General features: G+C 43.3%; 1 protein-coding gene and 1 long non-coding RNA gene across 3 annotated transcripts; both read left to right on the forward strand.

Annotated features, from left to right (window-relative positions):
* The first annotated feature begins 359 nt into the window (after window positions 1-359).
* LOC111256816 lies at window positions 360-11,402 on the forward strand. 2 transcript variants are annotated; one of them, XR_002677097.1, is made up of 4 exons: window positions 360-635; window positions 7,457-7,631; window positions 10,706-10,753; window positions 10,855-11,402. It is a non-coding gene; the product is annotated as an uncharacterized LOC111256816 (long non-coding RNA). The 2 variants fall into 2 exon arrangements; XR_002677096.1 differs by lacking the exons at window positions 10,706-10,753; window positions 10,855-11,402 and adding exons at window positions 7,838-8,008; window positions 8,100-8,515.
* A 3,902-nt stretch (window positions 11,403-15,304) lies between these two features.
* Window positions 15,305-18,851, forward strand: LOC101778763 (bZIP transcription factor 39). The gene is made up of 2 exons (XM_004962036.3): window positions 15,305-16,925; window positions 18,016-18,851. The coding sequence occupies exons 1-2, from the start codon at window positions 15,449-15,451 to the stop codon at window positions 18,474-18,476; spliced, it is 1,938 nt and encodes a 645-aa protein (XP_004962093.1). The 5' UTR covers window positions 15,305-15,448; the 3' UTR covers window positions 18,477-18,851.
* Window positions 18,852-19,306: the final 455 nt, after the last annotated feature.

Consider the following 19,306-nt stretch of genomic DNA (forward strand, 5'->3'; position numbering starts at 1 on the left):
TCAAACTCATCCAAGAGAATAGGTGAAGCTCCATCTCCCATGTGCAAACTTTCCACCCCAGCATGGTCGGATTGGAATTGGTCTAAAAAAAAGCACGGTCGGATTGGAATTGGATGAGGTGAAGCACGCGTTTTTTCATGTAAGCCCTCTCCAGTCACTTAATTTATATAAGTTAGCGTTTAGCATGCTGTTAGTACTGTACGATTTCAGAGGGTTAGGAAGTAAAAATCATTATTTTTTTCCACTAAGGGCCAAGCCCGTATTTCATTACTCCACGAAGCAACAAAATTACAAAATCTGTCCAGCCAACAAAATTACAAATGGTTTAGAAAGAAAAGCAAAACTAAAGACACCAGGATAACTTTTTGGCACACATGGCCTGTCTCCTGTGTCACGAGCGAAACCATCTACGACATTCAGATAGAAACTAAAACCAACAGAGTACAGGCTGATAGCCATACAAGCCGAAACTAAGCCTATCGCCCTTTTGGGAGTTTGACAAAGGATTTGGTTTGCTTTGTGAGCATTTGAGAATCCGACTTCCATCACTGAATCAGCACCGTCCCAGTGTCTTCCGGCATGGCCTCCTGTGGGTGAATGTGAAGCGCCGCCTCCGCTTCAGCCCCTACTTCCAGGTTTGCCTTGTCTTCAGCTTTTTGCATACCTGCCCAATAGGATATAAAAGAGGAAGCTGAACATATAATCTCTGTAGGAGATTTAATCATTTTTGCCTCAAAGCAGGTTTTATTCCTGGCTATCCACAAAGCCCAACATATGGCTACTAGTCCAACCATATGATATTGCTGGAACTAGGCATGATGTTTTTCACCCAAATCCAGTACTGATTAAAGGAAGATGGGCCTGCAGTTGGCCCCTAACACCATGGGAATTAAGCTCCAAATGTATCTAGCTAGACAACAATCGAAGAAGATATGGTTTATGCTCTCATCCTCAGGGCAAAAGCTGCATCTTTTGTCTCCCTGCCAGTTTCTTTTCATCAAATTATATTTGGTTAGGATCACATTTTGTTGTACCAGCCACATAAAGATTTTAATTTTTCAGAGGTAGCTTAGCTTTCCAGATTTGTTTATGAGGTTCTCGAGTCTTAGAACTATGCATATGATTGTACGGAGATTTCACAGAGAAATTTCCAGATTTCTCCCACATCCAATTTGGGGAATCTTTTTGATTTGACAAGGCACAACTTATTAGAATGTCTCTTAGTCTTCTGAGGTGTGATTGATTTCTTTCATCTAACCATCTTCTAAAAGTAAAAGCCCACCCTCTTGCTACTACTTCTACTGCCTTTCCATGTCGTTCGATGCAGATTTCAAAAAAACTCATGGAATTTCTCCTTGAGAGGCAAGGGGCCACACCAGGGGTCCCCCCAGAAGTCAGTATCCTCTCCATTCCCTAGCCTCATGGTCCTTCCCCTCAAATACAGTTCTTTCACCTTAAGCAGACCAGTCCACACAAGGGAATTGGCGCTTTTCCATTTCAATTGTGGTAAAGTATTTTGTTTTACGTATTTCTTTTTGACAATCGTTTGCCAGAGCCCCTCCCTGATTCAAGTTTCCACCACCATCTACAAAGTAGGCACATGTTCATTTTTCTCAAATCTTGTATGCCTAAGACCCCTTTCCTTTTGGGTTTAGCTATTTTCGTCCATTTCACCAAGTGTTATTTCTTTTTAGTTCTACCCCCTTACGAGAAGAATCTTTTCCTAATGACATCCATCCTTTTTATAATTGTTTTTGGGAGCATATAGATCGACAGACAATATATTGGAATGCTGCTTAAACATGCATTTAACAGGTCAGTCTCCCTCCAAAGGATAGGGAGCTACCCATCCATCCATATAAGTTTTTCATGAAGTTGTAGCCAATCCATGACACGTAGCCTTGAGCCTGCTACAGGCACTCCAAGGTATTTGATAGGCTAAGAGCCAATAGAACAGTTCATCAATTCAGAGTAGGCTAAAGATTTATGTTCATCTTACGAGATCATGATGACTGTTGGTATATTTAATGATTACGAATAAATCCGCAAGAGTGCGGATATATCGTTGTAGCATTTCACCCAAGAATATTCCCAAGGGTACCGTATTTCCCAAAGGAAGGCGAGTAGGTCCAAAGAGTTTACTATGCATATGAGTATATCATAAGATGGATAGAGACAGTACTTAAGGCAGGGGTAAGATAGATAGATAGATAGATAGATAGATAGATAGATAGATAGATAGATAGATAGATAGATAGTGTGACACACACGGGAATCATCTCAAGATAACTAAGCTAGGGAGAGGGACTAAGAGTTAGCTCTAGGTTCATATGTACTTCCTATATACTGCACAGATCATACAAGCATAACATACATATACATTGTATAGAACTTAGACCTATGCATCCAGGCACACATGGGGAGACAGTACCCATACCGGTTCCGCCCAGTAAAGTTACTGCTAATTTCCGAACTCCTACAATGTACTCGAACGTGAGGGATTACGAAGGACCAACATGGCTGTCACCACCTACAACCTACACCTAGCAACTCATGGGGCAAACTCATATCCAATGAGGTTAAGCAATCCAAGCACCATGCTTGCATTAGTAACAACACTCCAGCCGACCCGAGCTATTGTGACAAGGGCTGAAGCCACCATAGAAATGGCCATTGAACCGATGCCGTAGCATAGATCAACTAAGCTATCCAAGATATATATGCACATAAAATATAACATGTAGCATGGTCTCAAGGCGTACATGGATGTATATAAGCCTATACTATGATAGCAAGGGTATACGACTAGCATACGAGCGTATAAGCCTAGCACATCAACATAGCAAGGGTATATATGTAACTCATGCATATGAGAACCAAACACAACACTATGTAAAGAAGATGTATACTTTGAATAGAATAAAGTCATCCTAGAAATAAAAGATACAAGAGCCATACCCTAGACTCCAAGGAGACCTGGAACCTGAAGTAGAGCTACTCTAGCCTAATTCCACTAACTTGGAAACTAAGATGGAGAGAGTGATTCACTAGTTGTGTGTGTGTCCTATAATGGAGCCCCTCCCCTCATATTTATAGGCTCCAAAAGGTGGTTCTGGCAGGGGGATCTTCGGGGAATATGCCATAACCAACGTAGGGGAGTCACCACCAATCGCCACGTGGAAGCTGATCACGAGGGGAGCCAGAGGCGGTTCGGACGATCCAAGGGTGGCCGAACCCCTGGTGGCCCCTCTCGCAACCGCCTTCACGTGGTAATCTAACACGTGGGTCGCAATGGCAGTTGTGTGCGTTATCCGATGGATTAAGACGGCTGTGGTAGTTTTTGGATCCTTCAATCATTGGGATGCACATGTGGCGACCTCCCTTTGGCCAGAAGCGTGTTTCTTGGATCCATAGAGGGTGCTTTCTCCATCTTTTTGTTCTTATTCACCTGTAACCAAATATTCTCCAAGGAAAAGTGGAACTACATTATTCAAAACCAAATATGCATGTAAGAATTGCTAATCCTCCTTTATTCTTGAGTATATTGATGGTCATATTTGGTACTTAACGATCGTCAACAATGACTTCACTTTTTTCAAAGTTTATTTTCAGACTAGACATTTGTTCATATAAATAAAGCACAAGTTTCATATTTTAAGGATTTTCCTCATCGACTTGCAGACATAGTATTGTGTCATCTGCTTATTGTAGGATAGCAACCCCATTGGTAACATATTTAGGGACTAGCCCTTTAATCAAGCCATTTTCTTGAGCCTTGCTAATCATTTTAGCTAGACTATCGGCTGCTAGGTTAAAGAAAAGGGGAGACAGAGGGTCCCCTTGTCTTACCCCTTTTCCACTCTTAAAGTAACTCCCTACCATATCATTAGCTTTGATACTAAGAGTCTCACTTGTAACTACCTTCTTAATCCACATACACCAATTTTCACAGAAGCCCCTCTGAACAAGACAGTAAAAAAGAAAGTCCCAACTTATTTTGTCATATGCTTTTTCAAAGTCTAGTTTCAAAACCAACCCTTCTTTATTCTTTATTTTAGTGTCATGAAGAATTTCATGTATGCTCATAATCCCATCAATGATATTTCTACCTTTTATGAAGGTTGTTTGACATTTGTTTATTATCCTGCTCATACAACCCTCAAATCTTAACATCAGGGTCTTCGTAATTATTTTGTAAGTGACATTTAGGAGGCAAATAGGCCTGTACTGTTGTATTTTCATCGCTTCTTTCAGTTTTGGAATCAAGGTAATAACTCCGTAGTTCAACTTGCTAACATCTCATTTGTGTTCACTAAATCCTGCAAACAGATCTAGGAGATCTTTTTTAATCACCTCCCAACAGGATTGGTAAAATTCTATTGGAATATGCTTGGGGCCAGGTGTTGTGTTTTTCTCCATTGAGAACACACATTTTCTTATCTCATCTTCAGTAAAAGGTTTGGTGAGGAAATCATTTTCTTCTTCAAAAATCCTTTCAGTGTGATCCCAACAGTCAGGATCCATTTTGAAGGCTGGGCTGTCATAGGGCCCAAAAAGATTTTTCTAGTATCTTGTTGCGTGCTTTAAAATATTCTCATCCCCTTCAATGTTCCCCCTATTAGATTGTAAGCCAAAAATAGTATTTTCCTTTTATGGCCATTAGCTACTTTGTGGAAAAAGTCTGTGCTGTCACCTTTCAGTAACCAATTAGAATTAGAATGTTTATGCCAGTATATTTCCTCTTCCTCCAAGATCTTGAGTAACTCAGTTTGGATGAATGTTTTCCTATCTTGAAGGTTTCTTGGAAGAAGCCCTTCTTCTTCCAATTTCTCTAATTTGAGAAATTCATCTTGTAGCAGGCGTTTATATCTTTTGGTTTGGCCTTTTAAATTTAAATGCCAACCTTTTAAAAAATTCATTTTGTTTATCTTAATGCACCATTTTTCCACCGCATCTTTGGCTATCACTTGTCTGTCCCAGATCTCTCTTATTTTTGGAAGGAACTTAGCATGTTTGATCCAGGTAGTTTCAAAACAAAAGCACTTGATTTTTTTTAACTTTTTCATGTTCTGTACACAATATCAAAGGATTGTGATTAGACATATATCTAGGCATTTTCCTCTAATTTGTTAAGGGGAATTCACTTTCCCAATCTGTACTCATTAAGACCCTGTCTAGCTTTTCCAATGTTGGATCTAATTGGTTATTTGACCAGGTAAACATCCCCCCATTCAACAAAAGGTCTCTTAAATCATAGGTGTTGATAATCCAATTAAACATGTCAGTAAACCTATTTCCATGAAAATTTTTATTCTTTTCCTCACTAAATCTCAAGATATTAAAATCCCCTCCAATGAGCATGGGGGCTTTTCTGTTTGCACAAATGGAAGACAATTCAATAAGGAATTGTTCCCTTTTCTCCTCATTCCCATAAACTGTTGCGAGAACTATCTTTTTCTACAATTTTTTATCATATACATTAACTACTATTGAAAATTCCCCCACTTCAAAGCTGATCACATCAAACTTTTTCATCTTGACACCACAAAGGATCCTACCAGATCTGCCTTTAGAGGGCAACCAGTGTCAGGCAAAATTCTTGTTGGGGTCAATTTGTATAAATAATTTATCTGAATACTTTTTCTTTATTGTCTCCTGGAAACCCACAAAATCAGCTTGGAACTCAGAATGGAGATCCTTAGTAAAGGTTTCCACGCCCTTCTTGGCAACACCTCTACAATTCCAAATGAGATGTATCATAATTTACGTTTTCCTATTTACCACTCCTTTCCTGAGATTATACCCAGAACTAATCTTGGGTATATCTTCCTCTGCACAGTAGGTCTCAGAGTGCCCTTCGGAGTTTTTGATGATAAATTTCTTTGTCTTTGCTTTTTTGGCTTTTTTTTCTTATTTAAGATTGGTTGAAATCCTTCATTATCTGACAAATCAAAGTTCCATTCAATAAATTTGGCCTCCTGCAAGGGGAGAGCCTCAACTTCCGCACACTGATTGTCATTAACAATGTCAATATTTCTTTCATTGAGCTAGCACTAGCCCTTTCTAGGTCTTTCAAGATATCAAACTATTCTAAGATGACATTAGTAACATCTACCTTCAATTTACTACTACGAGCAATGGTTTCGGTATTATTGAGAACTGCAAAGGAGTTCTTGGGGATTTGTTTGTTAATTACCTTCCAGGTTCTTCTTCGCCGCTGCAAATTGAGCTTTGTCTGAGATCTTCATTCCTCCTAACTCTTGTTTCTTCAATCTGTCACTTTGTCTTTGCTGCCCTTGTTGAGCCTTGGTTACCAGTTCTCCCTCCCCCGTTGTGTTCAATGTTTGTTTCTTCCAGCACCCTAGTTGGCAAGTCTCTGTTGAGTTTTTGTCCCACAGTATGTTGGTTTCCAACCCCTTAAGTTGTTTCATTTTTTTAGCATCTTCTTCTATTAACTTTTTCCAATCTGGTGTTCTTGGAGCCTTCTCAGCTTCCTCCCATGTCTATCCCCCTTGTTCATTTTTCTCCTCAGCTTCAGTGACCAGGTGTTCTTCTTGACTGGACTAGTCCATCATCGGGTTTTCTTGAGTCCCCGTGAATGGGCTAGGTAAAGTGGCTCTGCTGCAACCATTTTTTTCTTCTCTGGTCACCTCAGCACTCGCTTCCACAGTGATAGTATTCTTTGTTTGGCATTTGAGATCTTTGTTTCCCTCATCCTTCTCCTTTAGGCTTTTGCCAAAACTCAAAGCATTTTTGGCTTCTATGGCCGCCAAGGGGTCATATTTGCATTTGTGCAGATTGGTGCCATATTCATCGATCGCTACTGATGTATTGTTTCTAAGTTGCATTCTCCGCAATTTTTGTATTTCCAGGTGTTGGAATGTGCCAAAGTTTAAGTGTTCCCCTCTAGAAGACACTACAAGAAATGTGTTGATCTATGATGAAAATTTTATGACACATTTGTTCTCGTCATAGATCTATGATATTTCTGGCTGAAAATATCATAAAGTTTCACATCCGAGCAAATTTAGTGACAAAGTTACAGAATATCATAAAAGTTGCCACTATAGCCGAAAAGAAATCATCACTCGTTACATGATGGTTTTGTGATAATATAAGGTCCGCGAAAACGTTATAAACCAACTAGGATCCCACATGTAAGCATTTGTTGAAAAATAAGGTGTGCAAAAACGTCATAAACCGAGGGGGGTCCCCCATGCAAGCATGTGTTGAGAAATAAAGTGTTCCAATTCATCGTAAAATCTAGCAGGGTCCCACAAGTCAGTCTTTGATAAAAAGGAAGGAAAATAAAAAGGTAAGAGGTCCAGAGCAAGGGTCAAATGACCTCTTGATTCTGACGAGTCAGCACTACCACTGAGACATAATGCAGTTTATAGTTTTTGAACAAGGCATCTCCTAAATATTACAATTCTAATAAGTGTGGTCCACTTCCCAGTTGCCGGCCAGAGCAACGGGTATATCTGCAACAGCGTACACTGCAAGGGACTCCCCGGCGTGCTCCTGTTGGTTGTGTCAAAGACTTGAGCCTAGAGGCGTCGGTGTGCCGATCTGCAACGGGCGGCGGGATGGTGCATCCTAGTAGTGAAGGGAGGAGTAGGAGCTATGGTCAGGTGAGTCCCCTACTTTGTGCCGCTACTTTGCCCTTTCGTCAGAGGGAAGGGGATTTCTGGAATTGGGGATTTTGATTAAAAGCAGTAGATTCCGATTTCATCCTACCCTTAGGTTTGCATTCTGATTGGTGTTAGAAGTTGATAGGCTATAGTTTATGAAGTGCAAAACTAAACATTGATTTCAAGTTACAATGACTTTTATGAAGCATGCGAGTATTCCATCATCTTCTTCTGTTGGTAGCTACTGCTCGGAGACATCTTCCTGCAATACTACCCATATGCATCTTGAAAACAAGTGTGATCATGGATTGAGAGCCGTGGTGAAGTATTCTTGGACCTTTTTCAACCCTAGCCGTCGGTTTGCTTGTTTCCCAAAGGTAATGGCTACCTGCTTCACAGATATTTTGGTTCTGTGGTTTCATGTTATTGTTGTCAACGGCGATTTGTAAAGGGGCGTTTAATTTGTAGGAAGAAAAAAGCAATATGGTTACATGATCTAGGTTGATCCAGAATGGGATGATAGGGCTTTTGGTCTTCTGGTGAGGCTCATGAAGAAGAAGGTGCAAGCAGAAGAGGATGCAAAGAAGAGGGAGGAAGAATTGAGAAAAGATAACTGTGAGCTTAGAGAGATTAAGAATGAGTTGAAGACGGTGCGACAACAACTTCAGAAGGCTACTGCCAAGCTGAAGTCATTTGGGAATTATAGAAAACTCGCGCACGTGCTGCTTGCTTTATTTGTTGTTGTCGCGGGATTGATGCTTGGTGGGAAGGCTAATTAAGTAGATGGTGAAGTTCTTAGCTATGGTGAACAATCTTAACGTAGTTTTCTTTGTCTGTATTTGTGATGTTCCTATCTATGGTCAACCATCTGGATTTTGTCTGAATTTGTCAATTTGTGATGGTCCCAAGGCACTTGCAAAAAAAAAGTTGTTTGTAAAGTTGTTAGTGTTTTTACTCTAGGAACACTCTAGTGAAAATTTGATAAAAATATGGCAAACACGAGACCACATGTTTGTGGCGGGCAGTCCATACCACAAGACCAACTAGATTTTACGGTTCTTTATGGAAATGAAAACGTGCCACCGAGGTGGGCGTTGCCTATACTCCCCGTAGCCGTTCATCTACACATCGACGATTCATATCGACTATTCAATGCCACGGCCTCTAGCGGTTGCCGTACCGGTTCCTGTTCCCGTACGTTCTTCGAGGAGCCGGTTCCCATCCTCGAGAGGCGTCGGTTGCCTAGTTTTCCAGGGAAGCCGGCGCAACTTCCCATGGAAGACGAGAAACTCCTTATTTAATCGACATTTCCTCCACCATTGGCATCATCGCCATTTGCACTACCATCTCATCCCCGATGTGGGCACCTCAACCCAGCAGCCCGACCAACGCCATGAAGCGATCCATCTCCCCCTCAACCTCTGCCTCCTCCGGCGCCCCGTCGCGCCGCCTCTCCCCAACCGGCTCCCCCTCATGCATCGAGTGATCCTCCGGAGCCTCCTCCTCGCCATCGCGCTCCCGTGGCGGGTTGTCGTCGTGTTACCGCCTCGCCGCCACCCGCAACTTCACGGGAGCACTACGGTGCTACGTCCACGAAGTGGGGTCATCCCGCTACAACGGTGCTTCCACGTCGGGATCTTGCTCTGATGCCGCCAACCTCAGCCCGCCGTCGCTCACGGATGGTTGTCGTGGAGCCACTGAGGGATCCCCGGCGTGTTCCCAGCCTCCTCTGACGGTGCGGGCAGCTTCACCCACCCCTGTGCCCTCGTCGCCACCTCGGAAGTAGACATTGACGGTGACCCTTGCAGCTGATGCATTCGACTCCGACTCCCAAACAGAGACGGACTCGTCTGATGACCGTTGCCACGACTACCGCACACCCTTTCCCCGAGGCGACGCTTTGCGCGTCTTCCGTCGCGCTGACAACACCTTCGCGTGCCCCGTCTGCCTCAACACGAGTCATTGATGGAGGATCCTGAATGAGGTCGAGGTCAAGGACCACATCCTGAGGATGGTAAAGTCCCCGCCCCTAAGGGGCGAGAACAAGAAGAAGTGGAGCCGCCACCGCGTTGTGGCCCGGAACGAGGGGTGGATGGAGTGAGCGAGCCGCGCTGGTGGAAGATCAATGTTGTAATCTTTGCTATGCTGTTAATTAGTAACTTTAGATTTCATTGGAACCCTAACTATCTTTGATATGATGTTATCTTTTGTTTGTAAGATCAATGGAAAGATCGATTCCCTATTTTGTAGTCCGAAGATCGATTCCCTATTTTGTAGTCCGAAGATCGATTCCCTATTTTGTAGTCCGAAGTTTCTGCTCTATTTGCTCTGTGATGGGACATCAACAAGAATCTTTTTATCTTCCTTGGTGCTTTGGTTTTCCTGGTCATGATACTGCGTCATAGCCTGCCATGCCATGTCTTGTCATGTGATTATTTGTTCTTATTCCACCGCACCGCAACAGACTAAAAACAACGGCTATCTTGTACTGTGTATTTAGAAACAAATGACTATCTTCCCTCATCGGTTTTTTGAGAGGTTGAAAATCAATACGTGATGAAAATTTTAGTCCGTCCTTTTTACTTTACCGACAACGGATCATACTTCTGTACCTCGCCAAGAATCACTATTAGTTCCAAGCTTTTCCTAGGGAGATTATTTAGATCATTTATTTTTGTTATGCTGTTAATTAGTAACTTTAGATTTCGTTCTCCTACTCGCATACCCTATAAACCAAATTATACTATTCCTTCATTTAATTCCCAATGGGTCGTTCTCCTACTCGCATGCCCATAGAAACCAAGGTGGATCGAATTTTATGTTTTATTTAATGTTGGAATAGTGCATCCGTTTTTTGAGAGGTTGAAAATCAATTTGGGACGATTAGTAACAAATGATGTGATCATATTTCTTTAGCGAAAAGTAATTTTCTCGGTGTATTGTGTTAGATTTGAGATCCTTCTCTTACCTTGGCTGCTCTAAATCTATCTACAAGGCTGGCATCTGAATTTCTATGGTCATGGTGCATTATGTTCCTTATATCTAAGACAACTAACCAAATACTTATTGTGCAGAACCTAGTACCACATTCCTACATTGCTAAAATTCAATCACATGTCATGGTATGTAACTAAACAAGTGATTATCGTGCTCCTAAATTCTTTAGTTTATTCAGTTGCTTTGTTTAAGATTGAAGTTTGACTTCTGCTCTGTGCATTTGTAGGCTGAAATATTGAAAACAATCCTTAGGGTTGCAATACCAAATTCCGGTCCTCATAATTTGCAGTCAAGTCCCATCCTTGATTATGCGGTCGTGCAGCCAGCCTCAGCTACAAGCTCAAGATCTGAAGTTTCTTTAGGAGGGCTACAAGAAGCTGTAGAACTAAGGCAACAAGTTGTTGAATAAGAGCAAATGTTGAGCGACTTGGAGATGAAGGCACAAGCTTCAGATGCAGCAATGAAAATGCATTATGAGGAGATTGAGAGTTTGAAGAAAGCAGTAAGAGAAATTGAATACCTCCTTCATCAACTGATAAACTTCATAGGATTAGGTCAATGGGTTTCTTAGGCATTTATTCATATCCTCCCAGCTGCTTTGTGCTGGTTTGTGAGTATTGTGGTTTGTGCTCAATGTGTTTCTAGACCAGCATTATTCTTAGTCAGAGAGATATCATGTATAGTGGTTTGTGATCTCTTATGGATGATATGCTTGTGCTTGTTCTTTGGTCATGCATAATAGTGTGTGAAGTGTGATGAGAACAATTATTTGTATGTGTGGTATGTACAGATTAATTATGCTGTCAATTACAGAATTAATTTGTATGTAATATTAAATTAAATTATATTTTAATTAAGAGCTACCAGGGTTACACCCGAAATTAACTGGGCCCAAAATTTCGTGGGCTCGCCCCCTCGGGCCTATTATTTCGTGGGCCTAAACAAAGTTATGACGCCAGCAAATGTTCGGCTAAATCCATTAAGAATTGGGCCTAAATAAAGTTATGATATCAGCATATGTTGCGCTTGATCCAACAAGAATTGGACCTAAATCATGTTATGACGTCAACAATTATTGGGTTCGGTCCATGAAGAATTGGACCTAAATCAATCTATGATGATATCAATTATTAGGCTCGGCACAACAAAAATTGGGCCTAAATCAATCTATGATGATATCAATTATTGGGCTCGATCCAACAAGAACTAGGCCTAATTCAATCTATGACGAAACAGTTTGTCACAACCGTCATGCCACATCATGCTGTGGTCCGACGTGACATGCTATGCAGGAGCCAGTTTATGACGACATGTGGGATGAATTTTCATTCGTCATTATCTTAGTGATGCACCGAAATAAGGAACGCCACTAGTCACGGTTATGACGCTCGACTAATGATGAAGGGTTTTCGTCACTCCCGCATCATAAATCATGGTTTATGATGCAAAAAACGCATTTATGACACTTTTTTGGTTCATCACTAGTTGGAAGATTTATTGTAGTGAGAAATGATATCATCAAAGCATAGTCCCTGATCTTCACTATCTTCCTCACTAATCCCCTTGTTTGTTCCTTCTAAGGCTTCCTCTGTAGCAGTTTCTTTCCCGTCAATAGAGTTTTTTGTCATCCTGCCTATTGCCTTGATTTTCTTGCATCATGCTGTCCACTGTACCACTTGCCACCTTTTGTGATCCCTGACTGAACCCCATCCAGTGGTCTTGTAGAGTGTTTTGACTGAATTATTTTTGAGGATCTTGCTCCAGCATAGTAAGTACTACCTCCACCCTGGTGAAGTTCATTTCCTCCTCCATTCCCCCATTTTGGTTTCTTGGGAGATGGGTTGTCTTCATTGCTTCTATCGGTATTTTTGGTCCATTTATTTCCAGTTTGATTAGTCACCCCTTCTACCATAATTTCTCTTTGAAAGGTGAAGTAATAGAAATGTAGATCAAGTAGCCCTTCCACCACTGCCGGGACTTTGGAAATATCCCTACAGCCAATTTTGATCCTAACATAGTCCCATCTCTTCATGTTATATATTCTTGTCGACTTCCAAAGGAATTCCCACCAAAGATCCAATATAGCTTATCTTCTTCTTGATTCTTTTCTCCATAGGGATTCTAGAAATCCTGAACCATGCTGTCTCAATTTTGTTTTTAGCACCAGCATTTAGGTTCCACTGCTTCATCCTAAAAGATACCTCTGGAACTGTTCTCATCTGCATTCCTGTGAAGAAGGAAATCTCTTCCACTTTCTTTGCTTTTGGGAACCTCATTTGGAAAATGTTGTTTGCCAAACTTTTAGCATATCATCTCCAAGTTGAACTTGGTCAAGCTTGAGCTTTGAATTCGTTCTCAATCTGCTTCGCAGTTACAGAACCATTTGTTATAGTGATCAAAGCACAGTTAGCCATGTCTTTTGAACTTTCATCTGCCTCTCCATCAAGAATTATATGAAATCCCTACCCCTGGGCTGCGAAACCACAAAATGGAGCAATATGATCCCATGGCATTGTCTCAGTGCATACTATCTGTACATGCCCTTCCTTTTTACGCCTAGCACACGTCAGTGGGTTAGCACATTCCTCTGGCCTATGCCTAGATCTCCCACACCTGCAACAGCTTCCATTGAAGCTTTTGATTTCTTCCTTTCTTCTATCCCCCTCATTCACCAAATTTTTCTTCTTCTTGCTGGAATTTTTAGCTATTTCCACATCATCACTATCTTTGCTAGCAAACTGATTAGCTTCCTCATGTATTCTGGATTCATTCCTCATGCTTTCACTCTATGTTTTATTGGCCATCTCCTTCTCTCTACCATAGTTCAAGTTTTGCCTCAGGTCAAATTGGGGTCCTCTCTCATATCCCTAGTTCTAAAATATGCCCGTTCCCCTGTTTCGCCCCGAAAGTCCTGATGTCTTCCCCCTCTGAAATTACCTCTTGTTTCATCCCACAGGCCAAGATTGGAACAATTATCTATGCTCTAAAATTCATTCGGTCTTTTATTCCTAGGTCTATGCCCAAATCTCCCTCCGCCTCGAGGTGCTCTCTACCCCCCAAAATTGTCTCAATTCCCCATGTGCTTGTTGTTAATGGGATTAGATTTCAAAACTTGCACAAACGATCCAATATCACCACCTAAAGTAGAGAATGGGACTACCTCTGCACTGCCAAGAGGAGCAGAGGAAAAGGATTGAGTAGGTTTTGTGATTTTCTTAGACGGAACTGGAATTGTATCACACGTACTTCGCCACAGATGCACCAATGTGTTCGCTAGATCTTGCTCCAAATCTTCTGGATGGGAACATCGAGGGTTCTCCTCATCCAGAATTCGTCGACCCCCCCTTTCTGATGAACACCCAGGGTTGACCAGGTTAGGGTTTGCGAGTGACGGCGGGGAGGAGAAGTGGGAGGTGGTTGCGTGCGAGGATGATGTGTGGGGTTTATCCGAGATCCCTCTCCACCCGATTCGCAGGACTCTCTCTGACCGCCATGGCCCAAAGGTCGGGGGAGTGGGTGGGAGATGCGGGTCCGAGTTCTCACCTGTTTCCACGCCCCCTGCGTGCAGACCATCGTGAACCGACTCTGCGCGAGCCCCTCCTGTTGGCCGTGAGGACACGGGCGGCGGTGCTTGCTCGATGCCCCGTCGGCGGTGCGAATTCGTCGGGCCTCCCGGCGGTGGCGACGGCTCTCCTGTGGGGCTCTCGTAAGGAAGGAGATGAAACATTTCCCTCGTAGCTGCATCAATCAACCCAACTCGTCTGACCCCCCTCCCCCCGGAAAAAAATCATTATTTTATAGATCTTGAATATTAAGAAGATAGGCAACCTAATATGCCATATGTTGGAGATTCAAAGAGGCTTCAAGAGTAGAAAGAATTATTTTATCGGCATAAATGTATCGGATAGTACTCCTTCACTTTCAAATTGTATGTTGTTTTAACTTTTTTATTCATAGATATTATTATGCATCTAGATATAGTGTATGTCTAACTAAAAAAGTTAAAATCACTTACTATTTGGATCGAGGGAGTAAGCCAGATTTATGCTAATTTATTAGCGGACGGCAAGCAGAATTTATCGGTGATGTCTGCAAATCAGGATCCTAAAAACTACTAACAACAGATGAAAAAAATTATATCAAACGTAGCTACAAGATCCAACTCTAGAGCAGACTGCTATTCAATTCAGCTATAGCAATCCACCTCAAAATAGAAATAAACTAATATCAGAGGATCCACATGGAAGCTTTCCAGAAAAATTAGTAAAAATCCCTATCCAAAATCGTCACACTCGCTGCACCACTCACCCACCCACCAGAACCTTCCCGAACGGACTCTGTAACTTTTCTAACCGGTTTTATCCTTACCCGCGTCCTCTGCAGTCTGCACCTAAACTAGCGGGTCCATGACCCCACATGCCAGCGCACACAGTCCAAGGTGTCTTAACTTCCGCGTTACTCATGCCTCGGCGCTTTTGGCACGCAAGTCGCCAACAGTGGCAGGCCCAGATCTGGTTGCTAGCCACGCAGTCACGTCGGCCACGTATAGTAAGATGAGCAACTGACTTATGGGCCCAGGTCTGCGTTGGCCCACTTGTCATTGGAATGGAAGGATTCGTTCAGGGAAGCTACGCGGTAGGGGAGGGAGACCGGACCGGCACGTCCCGGGCACGAGCTCGTCAACCCCCGACTCCGTCCGCACTCTCCCTCTCGTGACTTCCAAAATTCCGCTCCTTCCTCCGGTGCCTCCACCTCGACGATGCCAAAACCCTAGCGCGAACCCCACCTCTCCCCGTCCTGTTCCTCGGGGCGCGGCAGCCATGGCGGAGCCGGCGCTCCTCGACCCCTCCCCCTTCGACCTCCGCCACTACCCGACGCACATCTTCGACCCGGACCTACCCCTCGCCGGCGGCGACCTCCCGCTCGAATTCGCCGGCGACGACGGCCTCGACTTCGACCTGCCAGTCGATTTCTCCATCGACGACTTCCTCCTCCGGTCCCCCGACCGCGGCGGCGACGGAGACGACTCCGGCGAGGGCTCGGCCGCCGGATCCGGCCCCGCCGCGTCCTCCTCCGCCTCCCCGGCCACCTCCGCCGCCAACTCCGCCGTGGCCAACGCCGGCGACCGCGAGGTGAAGCACGAGGACTCGGACGAGGGAAGGAGCGGCGCCGCCCCGAGCTGGAGCCTCAAGCGGAAGCAGGCGAGCCCCGGGGCGAGCTCGGACGGGGTCAAGTGCCGCCGATCCGGCGACGGCGAGCTCTCCCCATCAGTGTCGGCGTCGGCTTCGGCGTCGCGGGCCGCCGCGGAGGACTCCGACGAGAGAGGCGCGGGCGGCGAGGAAGAAGACAAGCGCCGGACTGCGCGTCTGATGCGGAACCGGGAGAGCGCGCAGCTGTCGCGGCAGAGGAAGAAGCGGTACGTCGAGGAGCTGGAGGAGAAGGTGAAGTCGATGCACTCGGTCATAAACGACCTCAATTCTAAGATCTCCTTCATAGTGGCCGAGAACGCCACACTTAGGCAGCAGCTCGGTGGTGGTGGGGTGAGTGCCCCGCCACCTGGGGTGTATCCACCGCCGCCGCTGCCGGGCATTCATTTCCCATGGGTTCCTGGGTATGCAATGCGGCCTCATGGCTCCCATGTCCCACTTGTGCCTATCCCGCGGTTGAAGCCACAGCAAGCAGCGGCTGCAGCGAAGGTATCCAAAAAACCAGAGGTCAAGAAGACTGTGGAGAACAAGAGTAAGACCAAGACCAAGAAGGTTGCGAGTGTTAGTCTTCTTGGTTTGCTGTTCGTTGCGCTTATTTTTGGTGCTTTTGTTCCGGGGTTCAATCATAATTTCGGAATGAGTGGCAGGCGCGACGATGTGATGTTTGGAAATTTTGGCCATTCTGATGCTAGGGTGTTTAGTGTCACTAACCATGGCAAAGGACCTAAAGGTGGTCTAAACAGTAGTGACATGACCGATACTGATCCTGGAATGATGACTGGGAATTCTGATGGAGCTGGGCCGAAGCATCGGCCTGCACATAACTCCAGTGAGATTTTGCCAGCTTTGTTATATGTGCCGAGGAATGGAAAACATGTTAAGATCAACGGCAATTTGATTATTCATTCCGTGCTTGCAAGTGAGAAAGCAGTGGCACATAGGGCCTCAAATGGCCAGTCTGTTAAAGATCACAAGGAGACTAGCGTTGCTATAGCTCGGTATCTGTCACCATCTGGAAAGGATGAAAATTCAAAGGGAACCTTCCCGCCAGATGCAGCACTGCCACAGTGGTTTCGGGAAGGAATGGAAGGTAAGCAGTAAGCACATCAATGTTAATTTATTTAGAAATATCACATTCTTTGTTTATTTGTAGTACCGCATTCATGAAATCCATCTGTCATCGTCTGTAGCATTCAGATATCCCCTTATGTGCTGCAGTAATTGTTAATGATTCTTGCATTTGTTATTCAAGGTATACAAAATATATTTAAATAATAATTCATTCATCTCCAGATGTAGAATATAAAAATTGAAATTTTTCTATGCAAAGAATACGGATCTAAATGGTAAATAAAATCAAGGCACTTGTAGCAAAACACGCAAGCAGTGAGCAGGTTAGATTGGAAATGAAGTTATTTAAAGTTGCCAGATGGTAATATGACATGGTAGCTCGTTGGGAAAAGGGAATATGTCCATACTCAAGGTCTCTTCCTTCTAGCAATCAAGAAAGGGCTAGCTTAGTAATTAGCAGTTGTATTATTGCCTTTCATGGTGGGAAATATCTATAATTGTGATAGCCATGCCATATGGACCCATAAGAACTGACGTGTGTTATGCTTAGTTTATTTTACTTCTGTGTCATGTATGTGTTGATATCTATGATGGCATTAGGGGAATTTCATCTTGGATATGGAGTTTATCCAAAAAAACCTTGGATATGATAATCTTTGTATGTTAATTATGTTTTTGCACTCCACCCATTTCTGATGCTGCAAAGAGTACACGCATAGCATTACAGCCAATGCTAAAAAAAGTCACGAAATCTTATGAATTATGATATGTTCAAGCATAGTGCAAACTTAGAAGTAAAGTTGCTGCATCTTAGAAGATAATTTTTGACATGAAATCTGAAATTTGCTGGTTTTGGTCGTAGAATTAATTGCAGAGGTTGCTTTTCCTGATAAAATGCGAACTCAATGTGAAAATATTCACTAGATTGTAGAAGGGAAGAGGCATCAAATCGGAACTCTCAATGATGATGTTGTGTTCATTTTGTAGTAGGCATCACAGATTTTTTGGCTGACATTTCTTGTCAGTATCTTCCCGTCTTTGAGTTTTGATACTCCTTGAGTGTTTCTCTATAGTGTCTTACTCTGTGATTTGTATATAACTATTTTCAGGACCAATTTTGAACTCGGGAATGTGCAGTGAGGTATTCCAGTTCGACATTTCTGCAGCTTCTGCCAAATCTGGTGGTATTATACCTGCTTCTCCAACTGTGAACTCCTCGAGCGTCAATGCTACCCAGAAAATTCCAAAATCTGGTGGCAAGTTGAAAAACAGGAGGATCATGTATAATGAGGCGATTCCACTCACTGGAAAAACGGTGAACAGCACAGAGCCTCGGACTTTTAACAGTACTTCTGAAAGCAGCAAGGTACCTGATAGCAAGCCAGCATCATCAGTTGTTGTCTCTGTGCTAGCTGATCCCAGGGAGGCTGGCAATGGAGATGGTGATCCAAGAGTATCGCCGAAACCTCTCTCCAGGATATTTGTTGTCGTTCTCCTTGACGGTGTCAGATATGTGACTTACTCTTGCACACTTCCTTTCAAGAGTGCCAGCCCTCACCTTGTGAACTAAACCGTGGGGGTGGGTCAGTGCAGCACCGTGGTTCTTCAGCGGCTAGACAGGCCTAAATCATGTAGTGCTGCTTGCTAACAGTGGAAATAGACTTTCAGACTTCGTGTGCACTCAGCCCGAGGTAATTCGAGTTTCTCGAAGGTTTGTAGTGGAGACTGGTGAATGTTGTTCTGCAAGTTCAAATTTAACTTATGCAGTTTGTGCTGCTATGTAGTCGAGTTCTTATACTCACCTCTGTCTGGTATATAATCCTGGAGAGCTGGAAAATGTAACAGTTGACGAGGGAAGTCAAGAACTCGAGAGCAAACTATGTACTGATATATGCAGTTTTTTTACTGATAAGTTAATATATATAAGATGCTTAAAATTTCCAAACGGATTATTCGCCCTTTGATTTCTCCAATTTGTTCTTTTTTATCAAGCCTCTGCCGTTTTACTGAGAGCTTCTCACTTACTCCCTCCGTTACAATTTCCCCTCCGTTCCAAATTATCCCTCCGATTCAAATTGTAAGTCGTAAAAATGCTAAAATAACCGTCGTAAAAATGCTAAAATAACCACGGAGGGTGTGCAACCAAGCTTTTTATTTAAATCTTGACGTATATTCTTAAGAGTAAATTGCACCCATTGCACTAGTGCAGATTGGTAATGCTCAATCTAGTTCACCCATTATACAACAACTTGGTGGTGCAGATTGAGATTGGTAATGCGGTGCAGATTGAGATTGATAATGCTCAATCTAGTTCAATATCTTATTAGGTGGTAATGCTCAATCTAGTTCAATATCTTATTAGGTGGGTGCAGATTAGTCCTAAAGCTTGTAAAATGCTCA

This window comes from Setaria italica, chromosome III (assembly GCF_000263155.2).
Source record: "Setaria italica strain Yugu1 chromosome III, Setaria_italica_v2.0, whole genome shotgun sequence".
Lineage (NCBI taxonomy): Eukaryota > Viridiplantae > Streptophyta > Magnoliopsida > Poales > Poaceae > Setaria > Setaria italica.